Raw genomic sequence first — 15,070 nt, forward strand, 5'->3', positions numbered from 1 at the left:
AAATATCCTCTTATTTGATTTTGAATTCAGGCTGTGCAGAGAGAATATCTGCAGTTCCTTAAGGCAGAATTTTCCTTCTGTCTTTCTTGAAAGCTGAAATCCTTGGGGTGACATGAGTTCTCTCCTTTTCCAGGAGTTCTTCTATGATATAAAACACAGTGATCTGGCCAAGAAGTCACTGGACATATCTGTCTGGGATTACGACATTGGAAAATCTAATGATTACATTGGTGAGTGAAAGTCTCTATGCTCTGGGATGTGTTTTAGGTGCCATACACAGCGCTAGTCGTATGGGAAGGATAAATAAGTCACCTGCGCTGTGAAGAACAACTCCAGGCTGAACTTTGAAGTGGGAATCTGCAGGCTGGCTGGGAGCTTGTGTCAGGCCATCAGATGGATCACCCAGCGCAGGGACCCACCACACTGCCCCTTTCCCATCATCCCAGAGAGTCTCCTGTGTGGACAGAGCAGCTCTAGTTGCTGCCATGAGATTTTAAATTGGGGTTGGGAAGAGAGAAGCGCTGCAAGTTTGGGCCTGTCCACATGGAGATTGTTTACTGGAACATCAGCATCATCTCTGAATATGATCTTCTGCCTCTTTCCTTTCTTCCAGGTGGTTGTCAGCTTGGCATTACGGCTAAGGGTGAACGCTTGAAACACTGGTATGAATGTTTGAAGAACAAGGACAAGAAGATTGAACGCTGGCACACCCTCCAAAATGAGAACCACGTTGCCAGTGATTAAAGGGAGCCACCGCCCAAACCTCCCCAAATGGCACATCCTCTGCCGATTCCCTGTAGATTTCTGATGTCTGTCTTCCAGTGCAGTCATGCCCTGTGCTACCCGCCTTTGATCCCAAGGCAGCAATGCTGTTCTGTCTCCTCTCCAAGCATCCTCCCTGTTCCCTGCTCTCACCTCCAAGTGAAACCTAACATAGATCTTTTGTATTTGCCTCCTTTTTTTTTCTTTTTTTCCCCCCTCACTGAATTATCCTGGTGTGTAATTTTGTCAAGCAATAGTTACCCTTTGACAGTTTCATTCGTCTCTTCCTCAGTAGTCTCATGCAGGTCGTAATAGCATTGCCTTTCTGTTGTGTGTGTGACGGTATGTATTCTTGCGGTCTTCACTCATGTGGCTCATCCCATCATCACCAGCTCATTGCTCTTTTAACTTCTAACGGGATGCACGGTCAGTGGACCTACTGTGCTCTCATTTTAGTATGGGGGGGTTGAGTGTTGATGTCAGAGCACTGAACAGTTCTGTTTGTTTGATGCTGATACCTCAGTTGCAATAATGAAAAAGCTGTTTAGCTTTGATGTGGGTTATAAACATAACTTGGTATCTGCATTGTCATGGTTAGGCTAAAGCCTGTGTCACAGATGTAATCCTGCAAGTATTGCTTTGGCTTGTTTTCGAATCTGGTACGTTTGAATAATGTTGTGGTACATGCTTTTGAGTTTCTGCCGAGAAGATCCGCCGATAATACAGCATTCAAATAGATAACTATAAATAGGGAGCCACTCTGCGTGCTTGCAGAGAAACAAGAGATTTGAGTTGGTTCACATTTGTTTCCAGCTGCAGTTCATTTTAGATCTAGGAACATGCACACTCCATTAATATAGGAACACACCCATATTTAAAGCTTGTGACTACCTCCTCTTCACTTCATAGCTACGTAGTAGTGAATAGATGAACTTTGAGGGCAGTTTGTTAGGCCCTCTTGAGACTATACTTTCCATTGCTGTCTGTGGTCGGTTTACCATACCACATGCAGGAGGGAACTCGATGGAGAAGATATTTCCCACCAACTAGTTGATATGTTCAAGGATTATTGCTTTAAAATACTACAAATAATGAAATTAGCTGGTTAGAAGTCTTCCAACTTTGTTTTGTTTTGTTTTTTTGGCAAGTCTGCACAAGAACCATTGTCTTCAGTCTGTGCTTTAATTATTGTCTGGAGGTGTTTTATTTGTTATTGATAAAAGGAGAGTCGAGAAGCTCTCATCTGATCTTTTTTGGTACCTTTCTGATTCATCTGTTGTCTCTGGACAACCTCAAGCATAGCAATGTCAATATTAGCACAATAAGCACTACTGGAATATATTGTCGGTCAGCTACAAATTGAGCATGTTGTATGAAATCTAAACCCCAAACCCCTTTGGTTCACGCTGTTGTCCCATGACTTCTCTTGCAGCTCGCTGCTCTAGTCTCTGCTGGTGTGGTATTGTGTGGTGTGTTCTGAATTCAGCTGTACCTCAGAGGGGGTTTTTAGAGTGGGTTTTGGGGGGGGGCGGGGGGATGGTTTATTTTCCTATTCTTGATCTCTCTCCCCCAGCCCCTACCCCCCAGCAGAATTCACTCTGACTAGTTATTTGCAATGAACAGCTTCACAAGGCTGTAACTGCCGCAGCTAGAGGGGGCTTTCTACCGCATGGAGGTTTGCACTGAGCTCTCCCGTATCGTGTACCATGATGTGCTCTTCTGCTGAACAGCCTTTGCCTAGCACCTCTCCGGCACCGATCCCTTCCTTCACCTCCTTTTCTTTTTTTCTTTCTTCTTCTTTTTTTGTTTTTTTTAAGAGCCCTGTGACTGTGGGGGCAGTCTCTGAACATATAAGAGGTGCATCACTCACCTGAAAAAGCCTTGGCCGTTAAACGTCGCAAGGCTGCGGGCCCCATGCACGGTGTCTTTGAGCTGCTGTTTATGAAGTGCTCCTTGTCCTCTCAGGCAGTGCGATTCTCTTCTGCTTTTAGGACGTAGGTGTATATTGTAACTGGGAGCGTTCACTCCTTTATTCATTTAACTGCCTACGGGATAAAATCTAGACGAGTATTTGTGTGCACACTCTCTCTTTCCCTCCCCACCGTTAGCTAATATAACGCTGTTTGTGGTGTTCTGATGAGAGCCATGGAGGCTTGCGGCCGTCCGGCCCCTTCTCTGCGTGCCGAGTGATGCAAATGCCCCAGAGCAGCAGCTCCCCAGCGTCTGCCACGGCGCAGGGCCTGCGCTCCCCGGCCGTGGAGGTGAGGGCTTTCCCCGCTGCATCCCGGCTGTGCGTTGCCAGTATGTTGTCCGGCTCTCCACAAGGAGACACCCTTGGACCACGAATGCAGAGAGGAAACCTAAGTGTGCTCCCTGCATCCTTCCAGCCCAAGCTAGGGCAGCTCTTCCTTCATCCCAGACTGCTCCTCCTTGCTGTAGCACGGCCAGCTAGTTACTCATTCAAGAAACAGGACAGTTACAGAAAGCGGCTCGGGACCTGGTGCCCCTAAAAGCGTAATGGGAAAAGATGCTTTTAAAATGGTCTTATCTTCCTTTTGTGCGGTTCTCGACTCGGCACTAGTAAGTGTGACGTCCTGGAGGCCCAGAGCTGCTCTGTGCGTACAGTGGGCTGTGCAGAGGACCCGTATGAGCTGGCCTGGTTCTTCTGGACCGTTTCCTACGTGCATCTGGTGCCGCCTCGTGCTGGCAGTCCTGCTGGAGGACGCACGGCAGCTTGCTGAGACGGGTTGGTTGTAGGATGCTGCCATAATCCATTCCAGCACGGTGAACCTGGCCCAAACCTTTGCACGCTGCTCTCCTGTCTCTCCCTGGGTGGTGTTTAGACACGACACACTTCCGAGCTGTGATGGGGAGATGTTTGACTGGCGATGAAATTACCTTTAAAAAAAAAAAAATTCTAAGCAATTTCTTCGTTTATTCCACACACGCCAAGTCTCCTTTATGTGTGCAGAACAATTAAATCAAGGTTGCCTTTACCTGGGCAGCTTCTTCCCATGTCCTGTAGTGACATTCTCTGCTCAGTCTGCTTTCCTTTCAGCAAAATTGTACTCAAGTCATCTATTTGCACCCATAAAAATTAAAAAGTGCCACTTGCCGGTCCCACTGTCCGTATTGTGTAAATCACAGTCCTTGTCTCCATTTGCCACCCTCTTCTGAGTTTTTTTGATGGTAATTTCTGCCCTGAACAACTTCCTTCCTTTGTAAATAAAGCATGCCCATATGGATTGGGAATGGTGCAAAAAAAAAAAAGCCTCCTCTACTGCTGTTTGCATTCAAACTTGCATGCAGTGATTTTACAGCAAAATACCAGTTTACAAATATTAAGAGAAAAAAAGAAATGTTACACAAACTAGAAATACTCCAGTCTTCCGCTGCATGCAGCACAACATCCTCTCTCTTTATGTGGTATCTAATAAAGTGAGACTATTGTAAAAGAAAAAAAGAAAGTTTCTTGGAGTGTTTTTTCCCTGAGGGAGCACAAATGCCGGGATGCGCAGGCGCAGGCGGGCTGGCTTCTCAGCCGTGGAGGCTCGTGGTGCGCCGGGGAGCGCAGAACAGTTACGCTGGGTTAGAGGAGCTGAGGGGGCATCTGGCATGGCAAATGGCACTTGCTTCCTCCGCAGGGGGAGTAGGTCGGCGCATCTCGGAGGTAGGGTTTTATTTTTGCTTCCTTTCCCCCCGGTGAATAACAGGTCACGTGTTTTTTGTGAATAATCTGGGTTAAAATCCTAGGTGCACGGTGGGAATCAATCCTCTGCGCGCAGGTGAGAAATCACGGGGCTCACGCTCTGCTTGTGCCGCAGGTGGATGCGGTGGAAACGTCGCCGCGGGACAACGCCGAAACCCAAGGTGCTGGTGGCCGCGTGTGCGGAGGGAGGCGGGTTGGCCGCTTCGCTCGGCGCCTCCGCACGTCCCCGCGAGAAGCAAGGCAAACCCCACGTACAGCGAGCTCCCCGCTGCCCTTTTCCTTCACCCGTCAGCCCTTTTCTCCAGCCTGGGAAGAAGGAGCCGGGCCCTGCAGTGCCACAGACGCAGCTCCTGGGGGGAAATGCCTTCTTGGGGTCTGGTTTGCCGGCGTGGTGCCACAGCCCCTCGACGGCGTGCGTCCCGGTTGGGGCGTGTGTTAGCTCCTCGGCTGCTTTCAGGGGGCTGCAGGGGGGTTTTCCCGGCCTGGATGAGGCAGAGCCGCCTGCGGGGAGGGGACGGCGGTCCCTGGGCACGCCGGGCAAGGCGGCGTGGCCACGGCTCGGCAGTGCCCCAGGGCCATCCTGCCCTTCCTCCGTGGCTGCAGCAGGCTGACACTGCGCTGCCCGAGCAGTTATTATCATTATTATTATTATTTGGTGGTGGTTTTAGGCGTGATTTCCAGCAGCCTCTCACGTGCAGGCCCCAGGGAAGGGCATGCTCGGCACCCGGCGCTCCCCCGGGACGGCCGCGGGCCATGGCCACGCTCCCTCGCGGTCTCTGCGGGGACCGTGCGCAGGCCGATGGCGGGGACGCAGGGCGGCCTCACGTCTCCAGTCCCCCCCGGGCGTCTGGGGGACCGGGGACGCACCACGGAGCATGGCTGGGCACCGGCGCCGATGCCCGGAGACGGCAGCAGATGTCACTGATGCATCAGGTATGGAGGGTGCTGGAAGGACACCCGCGGCCATGGCCGTGTCCCCCGGCAGCCATTTTGGTGGGGGGCTCCCCTCGCTATCACCCATTTTGGTGGTGGGTTCCCCTCAGTATTGCCATTTTGGTGGGGGGCTCCCCTCTGTATCACCCATTTTGGTGTGGGGCTCCCCTCTGTATCACCCATTTTGGTGGGGGCCTCCCCTTGCTATCACCCATTTTGGTGGTGGGTTCCCCTCGGTATCGCCGTTTTGGTGGGGGGCTCCCCTCACTATCACCCATTCTGGTGGGGGACACCCCTCTGTATCACCCATTTTGGTGGCGGGCTCCCCTCAGTATTGCCCCCTTGGGCCACCCCTTGCATGTGAAGGAGGAAAAAGAGAAAATAAATATTCCTGGCCTTCTAGGACAGGATTTTTTTGTAGGAGGCGACTGTGTTCCCCACGCCGCGTTGCCGCGTGCTGAGGCCTCCCGGGTCCCTTCCCTCGCGGCGCCCCTGGTCGTCCCGCCTCTGCCTCCGCGTGGCCATGGGGTGGGTGGCTTCTTGAGGAGGGAAGAGCAGGGTGCGAGGCTGAGTCTTATCTAATTCGCATCAGGCGCCTGGAAGCCCTGTGCCTGCGGACGTAACCGGATAAACGTGTATGTCTGCGGTTCCTTTCTAAAAATAAAATGCCGGGAGTTCAGCGCTTGTCCCCCAGGCAGCCGGGATGCTCATGGCAGCGGGTGAGGCGCCGCAGTTTGGCCAAGCCCTGGGGCACGGCGCAGCCCCTGGCGTCTCCAGGTGCCTTTGCGCTGGGTCCCCAAGCGGCCGCCGGCACCTCCTCCTCCGTCCCGGCGTTCCCCTTGGCCCAGAGGTGCTGGCTCCCCGGCCGCCCGCTCCCTGGGGGCTCTGGCCCCCCCATTCCCCAGGCTTGCTGCTGCCTTTCGCGGCTGCTGGCATTTAACCTGTTTCTCTGCCGCAGTTGGCGGCGCGTCAGCCCCAGCCTGGTTGCTGGAGCGTTTGGCAGCGCTGGGGCCGTTAATGACGCGCTGCGGCAGGGCTCGCTGCGGCCTGTCCTCGTCCGGCCACGGGGGGAGGGACGGCCAGGAGGTTGAGCTGTGCGCCGGCGGAGCGGGGCCCCCGTGGCGGCCGCCCGGCCGGCCCCGCTGCTGGAGGGAGCCGCGCGGCCTCCTCCACGCGTCTGGCACAGATCCTGCCTGTTGGTCCGCATGCATGAGGCAGTGCAAAACCGAGGGTCCGAGAAGGTTTAAAAAAAAAAAAAAAAATTGTGGCAGAAATAAATACAGCATCTCGCATCTGAGCTGCGCTCTGCGAATTAACTGGGGAGCAGCTCAGGGGGCTGAGCCCAGTGACCTGTCCCTTGCGCCTCGCTTGCAGGGACCCCCCTCCACTATTTGCACTACTGGGCTTCAGCCCGACTCGGGGGAATCCCTGCCGTGTCGCCCCAATGTGCGGCTGTGGGGCTCCCAATTTACGGCTGTCCTCCCCCATCTGCAGCCCTCGCGAGCCCAGAGGGCGCTGGAAAGGAAGATGCTTGTGAGAGCGGAAACAGAGCAGTGTCCGGGTGCTGTCCCTTCGGGGAAGGATAGACTTCTATCCCAGGGTTTTCTTGGAGACCCCACTGAGCTGCTCCATATGTGGAGTCATGGCATGGGTGTACAGTGTTGCAGGGACCTGGCCTTAGGAGTAGCCTGGTGAAAAAATATGGCCTTTTCACCTGGCTGCAGCTCAGCCTTCATCGGTGACAGCCTTGGGGTGGTGGTGAAGCTGTAGAAGTGGCTGTCCCTGCCCCGTGGTTGCTCCCATACTCTGCAGGTTTAATGTGCCTGCTTGTGATTTCCATGAGGTTGGGCCAGCAATGGTTCTCTAGGAGGGGGTTTGGGGCAATTAAAGCTCCCTGAAGCCTTTACACCGAGGAGGCACCATCACAGTGCGATGCAGTAAGTAATTCTCAGTGAGAATTGCACACAAGAGGCCTTTTGCCATGCAAAACCGAAGACCTTCCATTTTCCCAACCAGCAGTGCCACCCTATGAAGTGTCTGCGGCCCTCTCCTTCATGCAGCCTTCCTCTCGAGGAGGGTGACTGCCTCTGGTGGTATCACAGGACAAGATAAGGATCCCAAGCATGTAAATGCTAGAAGCCTCCACTGCTCTGAATGCAGGCCAGGGGCACCTTCCCCCCGGGAGAACTGGTAGTCACTGGACTCACCTTGAAGCAAAGGAGTCAGATGCATCCCTGGCAAGTTAGATACCTATTTGTTGTAGTTAGGTCTTGATGTCTAAGGGCCAGCAGCAATGACTGGTAAAGAAAATCTCAGGGATATTTAAAACTGTCTTGCGATGCTGACTGTATGTACTGTGTCTGATTACGTTTGCCAGCTGGTGGAAGAGAGGACTAGAAGGTAACTCTTGCGCAGAGCTAAGGGGTTATCCAATCTGCCTGTTCCTGAAATGTAGTTATGGTTCTCAGTAGAGCACTGTTGTACTGCTATCGATGAGCATCCTAAATTCTCCCACCAGCCAGGAGAAGGTCTCCTGTTCTGATTCACGCTAGTAGCAAAACAACCAAAGGTTAATTACGTGTGTCAGTGGCTTAAGCTGTCTGAGGCGGTCTCCCCTTTGGTGGAGAGCTCAAGGTAATCGGGAAGAATGATGTTTGTGAGCTGCAGGATGTATTGTCGTTTATTTAAAGGAAAAGGAGAGGGACAGCTTGGAAAGGCAATGATCATGAAGCTTTCCAGTTATGTCACATTACCAACTGGATGCTAAAAGGCTGGAGTAAAGAAAATGGGTCGTTTCCAGAGATGGCAAAGCTGTAAGCATGCTCGCTATCAGTAACTCTGCTAGTGGTGGTATTTTAGATGCGGTGGATGGAAGAAAGAGCAAGCCACTGTCTCAGTAATTACTGAGTGAGCCAAAGAACAGCAGGGCCAATTGAATTCCCCTTTTTCTGTTGATAAAGCTTGTTCTCTTCCAAACCTTTAGCGGCAGGAAATAGTTGGGTCTTTGTCCTCTGAAAAATAGTTCCCAGAGATGTCTAACAGCCTTGAAATTGAGTTTTAACTTCCTTTTTTTTTTTTTATTTTTTCGGCATGAGAGCTTCGCATCGATTTTTCTTTTCTGCTGTTGCCTGGCATTTGCACTCCAAGTGGTCAGACGAGAACTCCCAGCCAAGAGGCCACCCAGCTCCTGAAACAGGGTTTCCACCTTGGCTGAGTGCTCAAGTAAGAATCCCCTGTATCCCATATGATTAAGATGCTGCTTTGTTTAATTGCAGGAGAGGCAGCGCCAGCTGTGGTTGACTGTTTAAGTCCTGAATGGAAAGTGCTTCAAAAGAGAGAAAGAAGCATTTTGAGAGAACCCGTGGGGACAAAAGAGGGTCTTTTGTTCCACTGATTGATATTTCTGCTCCTATTTTCTGCTCAGCCTCTCTGAAAAGGAAGCCCTTGGATTGCAAATTACGCTTGATCAGGACCATTATTTGCATGTTCTGCTTTTGTAGGTAGCTTTACTGTTTTAATTACAACTCAGAACATCTGAATTGTTCTGCTGTTCCAATGAGTTTCCTTGCGTGCTAATTAGATTTAGACCTTTGGTGCAATCAATAGATTCTCATCTTGGTACTGGCCAAGCCAGTCATGACCAGTAATTTACAGCTCTAGTTGTTCTGAAATCAATATAGATTTGCTCTTCATTGAGAGGGCTGTAAAACATGAGTGACAGCAGGCACACTAAGCAGTTGACATGGAAGCAGATCCCTTGCTGGTCTTGGAGAGTGGCCAATACAATTAGACAGGAACTACTACAGAAACAGCGAGGCGAGTAAAGCAGACCTCTCCAGCTGAAGGAGTGCTAGGCTGAAGACGTTGACAAAGTGTTCAGCTCTTGCCCCGTTCCTGGAGCAGGAGATGAGTAATACAGCTTATGGCCAACTGAGAGCCTGCAATGCTCAAGGAAGCAGGCTCAGCTGGTTTGCTGAAGTCACAGTGCTTTTCCAAGAGGAGACAGCACATGCTGACTTGCACTGCAAACTGTGACCTTCTCTGGAACGGAAACAGCAGAGACAAAGCTGGTGCTTTGCCTGCAGGAGGCTGCTTTCATGTCAGCTGTTTCCTTTTCAAAATGCATTTTGCTCCAAAAGGTCATGGCAGGACCCAATGACCCAACCCATGCCATCGTCTTCTACTACCCTCTTCTAACATCTCTCCTTAAAATTTATAAAAATAACGTGTTTATTGTAACGGAGCTCTCATCTCCAGCCCTGCATCTCAGAGAGCCTTTTTCATGCCTCAGCATTGTTTTCTCAGGGACCAGAGAGCAGCGAGCAATGAAGAAGTGGTGGGAGTTGTGCGGGGATGAGGGTCACCCACACAGTGAGGCCTTGCGTCCTACAAGTTCTCCTGGAAACTGCTTGGAGTGACTTGCAGAGTGACACCCTGAGGATCTCCACAAGTCTTGTTCCAGTGCAATTCCTAGCCGTATCAGCTCCCTTTCTTCAGTTCTAGTACACTGTAGCTGCAGTCCTCTGAGAGAAAATACAGTGCCAGCGCTGCTGCAGATTGCTTATCGTCTCCTGGGACTGCCTGTGTCCTTGGCTGGAGGCAAAAAAATGCCATCGTACTCAGCTGCGTAGGAAGGGAGAGCCAGCCGGAGACGAGACCCTCATGCTGCTCCGTGAGCTCCCTGTGTTGGTCAAGAGGCCAGCACAAGAAAAGCAGTCTCAGTGACCCAGGATGAGAGAAATCCAGGCCTCTGCAGGTCAGTGAGCGGCTATTCTAATGGCTGGTTTCCATTCTGCTTTTTCTCAGTTCCTGATATTTCTCAGACCAGACCTCTGATTTATGCTTTTGCCAAAACAAAAGGAAAGACCCAAGCACCTTGCTAGGGCCTCACTCCAGTGGCTGAAGATAGAGGGGAGGCTCTGGGCCTCAGGTATTTTAAGGAGATGAGGAGGTAATTCACACATCTACATGGTGGACGGAGACAGGCCTGAGATCCTCTTGCCGCATCCCCAACCCGGTCAGGGCCGAGTTGCACCATTTATCTGTGCTAGCAAGGCACTGTGCCTGAACTATGAGCTTCACTGTAGCTCTGGCCGGTGTTTTGGGTGGCATCCACGAGGGATGCCCAGTGCAGTGAGGTGGGTTGAGCAAGGCTTGGAGGGGTGAAAGGACCCCAGGGTCCTAGGGTAGTAATGCAGGCAGAGTGCCTTCCTGTTGGCCCGATGGCTCCTGCCCTCGCTTGCATCTCCTGGCAGAAGGGGAGTATCGTCGGCCAACTGGTTGCAAGGGAAAACATAGCTATTTGCACAGAAGTAGCAGGAACAGCCCTTCCCAGCCATCCTAGCAGGAGCTGTTGGGGTGCCCAAACCAGTGAAAACTTTAGGGCCTTTCTTTGGCCTGGCTGTTAGAGGCTTCCTGGCAGAGACGCATCCATGTGAAGCACAGCAGCACCAGCCCCAGGGGCTGCAGGGAGGGTGCTGGCCTGTGCGTGCCAGGTGCAGCCTGGAAAGGCAAGCCACAGCCATGCTCCCGTGCAGACTGTGCTGGACCGGGCATGAGAAAAACCTTCTATGGCTTTGGGTCTTCTAAAAAAAAAAAAAAAAAGGAAAAAAAGTGGGGGAAAAAAAGCAAAGTTTTACTATTTAACATTTCATTTAAAAAAATAGAGAAGCTCAAATAAATAAATCCCTCTTCTATCTGCTTTCAAGCTTGGCTTTTCAAAAAGCCTGCAGCTAGAAATCTCTTTATCTCATAAGGCACAGATAATGATGTAATTATGAGCTCAGATCAATGGTTTTCATGCCTTCGGTGCCCAGTCTAAAAATAAAATGTTATTCTTTCACTTGGATGCACAGAACTGGGGCCAGCATCTCTGCTGAGCTGCTGGCCCAATGCAGAATCATTTACGAGTGGCCATGGAGGCTGGAGATGGTCTGCAGAAGGGTTCAGAAAGCCTTCTGCAGGTCAGATCTGGAAGGAAACCTTGTGTAAGAGCTGTCATTTTTCGTGTCTTGAATTTAACTCCATTACAGATGCATTTAGTAATGGCGTAAACTCAGCCCCCCTGCTCAGCCCAGGTTTTGCCGAGCCCAGCCCTGCAACCTTGGGAGATAATCTGGACTACAGGAAAAGCATTAACATGCTGGTGAGAGGACTGCCACTCCTTATGCGTAGATTGATGCTGATGGTTTTGGCTTGTCTCTTTTCTTCAGGGTTATACTTGGATGCTGATCTAGAGAGGCCAGCGAAGATCCCCCAGTGATGCTCACCTCCTCCTGACCACCTTGCAGTGGTGCCACTTCCATATTCTTGCAGTGCTGTCGGCTGCAGTGACATCGCCTGTGAAATATGGAACCACATTTTAGCAGTTGTGTGAGTTTCTGAGAGTTTCTTGGGAAAGAAAAATCCAAAGAATAAATATCAGCCTTTTTTATTGCATGCTGCATAATAGGAATATAACTTATTGCCATTGGAGAGCTGAGTGTTTGGCAGCTACCATAAATCCCCAATTCCAATTGACTCTGTGTGCACTTAAACAAAAGTAAAGGACACAGAGCCAAACAGCAAGTGTAATTGGAATAGGGAATGGAGTACTTTGATTAATCACAGTTTGAATATTAACTGGGCATAATGCTGATTTTATTGTAAATACAGTCAGAAGCCCCAGCATGTGTACCTGTCTCCAGCTTACAGCATCTGAATAACGAATGGGCTAAACGCTGCAGCATTTGTAATAGTTTGGGACTGAACTTATGGTGGCTGGCTCTCCTTCTCACCCCCTCAGTGAAGGGAAGCACTCAGACCCCAGGCAGTGATACAAATCACAGCTGACTAGTTCGGAGAGGCTACATGAGCCTTCTTTGCACAGCTGTGTGTTTTGTTGCGGATGCAACGGGTGCTAATGGGTGCAGGGGAGCTCCGTTTCTGGCTGGGCGGTGGTAGCTAGCAGCCCCTGAGGTTCCTCCCCTAGCACCTGCGGGAAAGACCTGTGCGCTGGGGTTCGAGGTTACAGGCAGACTGCTATGTGTTCCCATGCGTGCCATGCAGCACCTCCACCCCAGGCAGGCCCCATCTCCAACAGCTTACGAACTGGATACGTTCCAGGCTCAACCATAATAAAATCATGCAACCTGCTAATTATGAACCTAGCCTATCTGCCCACACTGGCAATCTCAACGTTACCAAATTGTTAGGCGAAAATGGCATTTAATTAGAAACATACAAGCAGATCTGATCATCTTCACTGTGCTGTTCTTTGATAGTATAAAATCTCAGCCAAACAGCAGCTCTCTGATACTATCCAGCCCAGAGGCTTGTAGCTTTTGCAGGCTTGTTTGCTATCATCATGCAGTTGAAAGCATAGGGAGGCAAGGGACAGAAAAGGCAAGTGGAGCTAGAGAGCAGGAAGCCCCTAAGCAGGCAGAAACTGCCTCAAAGCCAAAGGGTCTGGTGCCCATGGGGACCTTGCTGGGGTCTGGAGTTCTCCTTTATCCACTGGAAAGGAAAGGAAAATCAGATTCAAATATCAACATCTTCCTCAGCACAGGCCCCTTTCAGTGAGTGAAGTGTGGGACCCCAGAGGCTCACAAGGAGCTCACACTCAGTCGTGCCGTCAGATGGCTTCATGTCGATGACTTTGCATTTTTCAGATCATTTCAAATCATTTGGTCAAAAGCTCCTGCTTCGCTGTCCTGCTGAGCTCATCTCGACTACCAAAAGCTAGGTTCCCCCTGCGACTGGATTTCCAGTGAGCAGCATTTTGTGAATGTTTGAAAGGCTGCTCTGGCAGAACAGAAATACTGGGGCATTCGGGAAGAATTTGGCAGGAGGCATGAAGAGGAGTCCTCCAGCTCAGCTCCGCAGCCCATCTGAGCAGCAAACCTCTTAATGGCCAGCGAGGTTCGTTTCCCCTCCGGGCTGCGATGTAATGTAACAGTATGGCCAGGTGCTGGGAGCTGGGACAGTTGCATACCTATATGAGCCTGTTATATCCTAAAGGAAGAGGCAAATGCACGTGCATGTGGTGATGCCTGAAATGAGGCTCAGCTCATCTTTCCTAAAAGCATCATCTGCAAGGATCGAGGTGAGCTCTCCTTGTTGTTTGTCTTGGTGAAACCTCCATGAACAGTCAGTTGAATGTGCTGAAGGAACGAGGGAAAATCAAACCAGGGTGTAGGGGCTTGGCTCCATATTTATTAGTGAAAAGCTCTAATAATTTTCACATAGAAAACAGGACTGAGAAAAGAGGCAAAAATTCTACTGAAGGCTTGAAAACTAAAACTAGAACTGATAAGTTTTTGCAATCCCAAACACTTTTGGTAAGGCCAACCCTTTATAGAGCTCAGATGAAAATGCTCTTAAACTAGGAACAGATTTAGATTAAAACATACAGTTGTAAGTGGGCCTGACTTTGCAAAAAGCAAGTAAACAAAGAAGGGAAAATTCTCATGGAGAATCCTTTGCAAGACTAAAATTGAGTCCCAGGCCCACGGCCACTGCGGGGTGGTGGGAACATGAATCGCTCCCACCTGCCGAGCACCTGCAGGAAGGCTCCACGTGCCATGCCCAAAGCCCTGTTCAAGTCATGCAACTGCTTGCAGCTGCACTGAGTCAGAGGTGGAAAATTGTACCTTATTGTAATCCTGATGGAGTTAATATTAGCTGTGAACAGATTTTTACAGATCGTGGGCCTCGCAGGAAAGTTGATGAGAGCTGAAAACCAGCAGGACTTCCTAGAGGCTTAGTCGAGATTTCACTATTACAGAGACTAATGCAAAAACACTTTTCCATCCTTAACCCAAGCTGTTGGCAGCACACACAGGGCACCTTTTGGGTTTTGTTCCCCCCCTTGGTTACGAGTGTCACTGGCTGTGGGATTATACTATCTTGCTGGGTGGAAGCACCCAGATGTTCAGCCCCTGCTGCCAGGCTCCAGTCAAAGACAGACCTGGGCTCGTGGGAATGTGGATTATTTGGGGACACTAGGAAATGAATCAAAGCCTCTCGTCTAGTGTCACGTGGAGAGCCGGCTCCGTTCAGTGCTGCCTCTCCAGCTGAGAGAGCAGGCAGAGAACTGGCCTAAACTCTCCTCCAGCAGAAGCAGGGTGTGATGATGATGATGGAGCAAAGCAGAAGAGCTGCCCTGATGCACTAAGCAGATCAAACAGCAGGAGCCCAGCGCTTTGCCTTGAGAGCTGAATTAAATAGCTGGAGTCAAGATGGCAACTGAAGTTATCTGTTGTTAGAGAGCTGAGCAGGTTTCCTGAATCCATTAGGGTTGCAGAGATAACTGATTTCTCAGTTTTTCTGGCAGCGCTGTTAAAAATCTCAACAAACTGTCTCCTTCCAAAAACTATCAAAGCAAAAAAGACTTGTTTTGATCAAATCAAAACTGCAAAAGAAAAGCTTGGCCAATGAAAAGCTAAAAAGATTGTTTGTTGGGTCAAATGGAATTGCCATTTAGATGAAATGGTGTTTTTAAGCACAAGATGGGCTGTATTTTCCTGTGATTTAATTTTTGGGTGGCTCTCAAGTGCTTTGCTTTGTTTTGTGCTATGAAACTTTCCAGAAATGTGAAGAAAATAAGTTAAAAATGAAATGACATTAAGTTTCAAAGCTTCCTTTTGCATAGAAACCCCCAAATGTATTTATTCACCATATCAGAGC

At 50.2% G+C, this 15,070-nt stretch overlaps 1 protein-coding gene across 1 annotated transcript in view; it reads left to right on the top strand.

Annotated features, from left to right (window-relative positions):
• Positions 1–2,103, top strand: part of RPH3A (rabphilin 3A) — a 28,508-nt gene extending 26,405 nt beyond the window's left edge. The window contains exons 19-20 of the mRNA XM_067306905.1: positions 134–230; positions 614–2,103. Coding sequence (XP_067163006.1) covers positions 134–230; positions 614–744 — 228 coding nt within the window. The 3' untranslated portion in view covers positions 745–2,103. The remainder of the gene's footprint in view (positions 1–133; positions 231–613) is intronic.
• Positions 2,104–15,070: the final 12,967 nt, after the last annotated feature.

The sequence above is a fragment of the Apteryx mantelli genome, chromosome 17, assembly GCF_036417845.1.
Source record: "Apteryx mantelli isolate bAptMan1 chromosome 17, bAptMan1.hap1, whole genome shotgun sequence".
NCBI classification, from domain to species: domain Eukaryota; kingdom Metazoa; phylum Chordata; class Aves; order Apterygiformes; family Apterygidae; genus Apteryx; species Apteryx mantelli.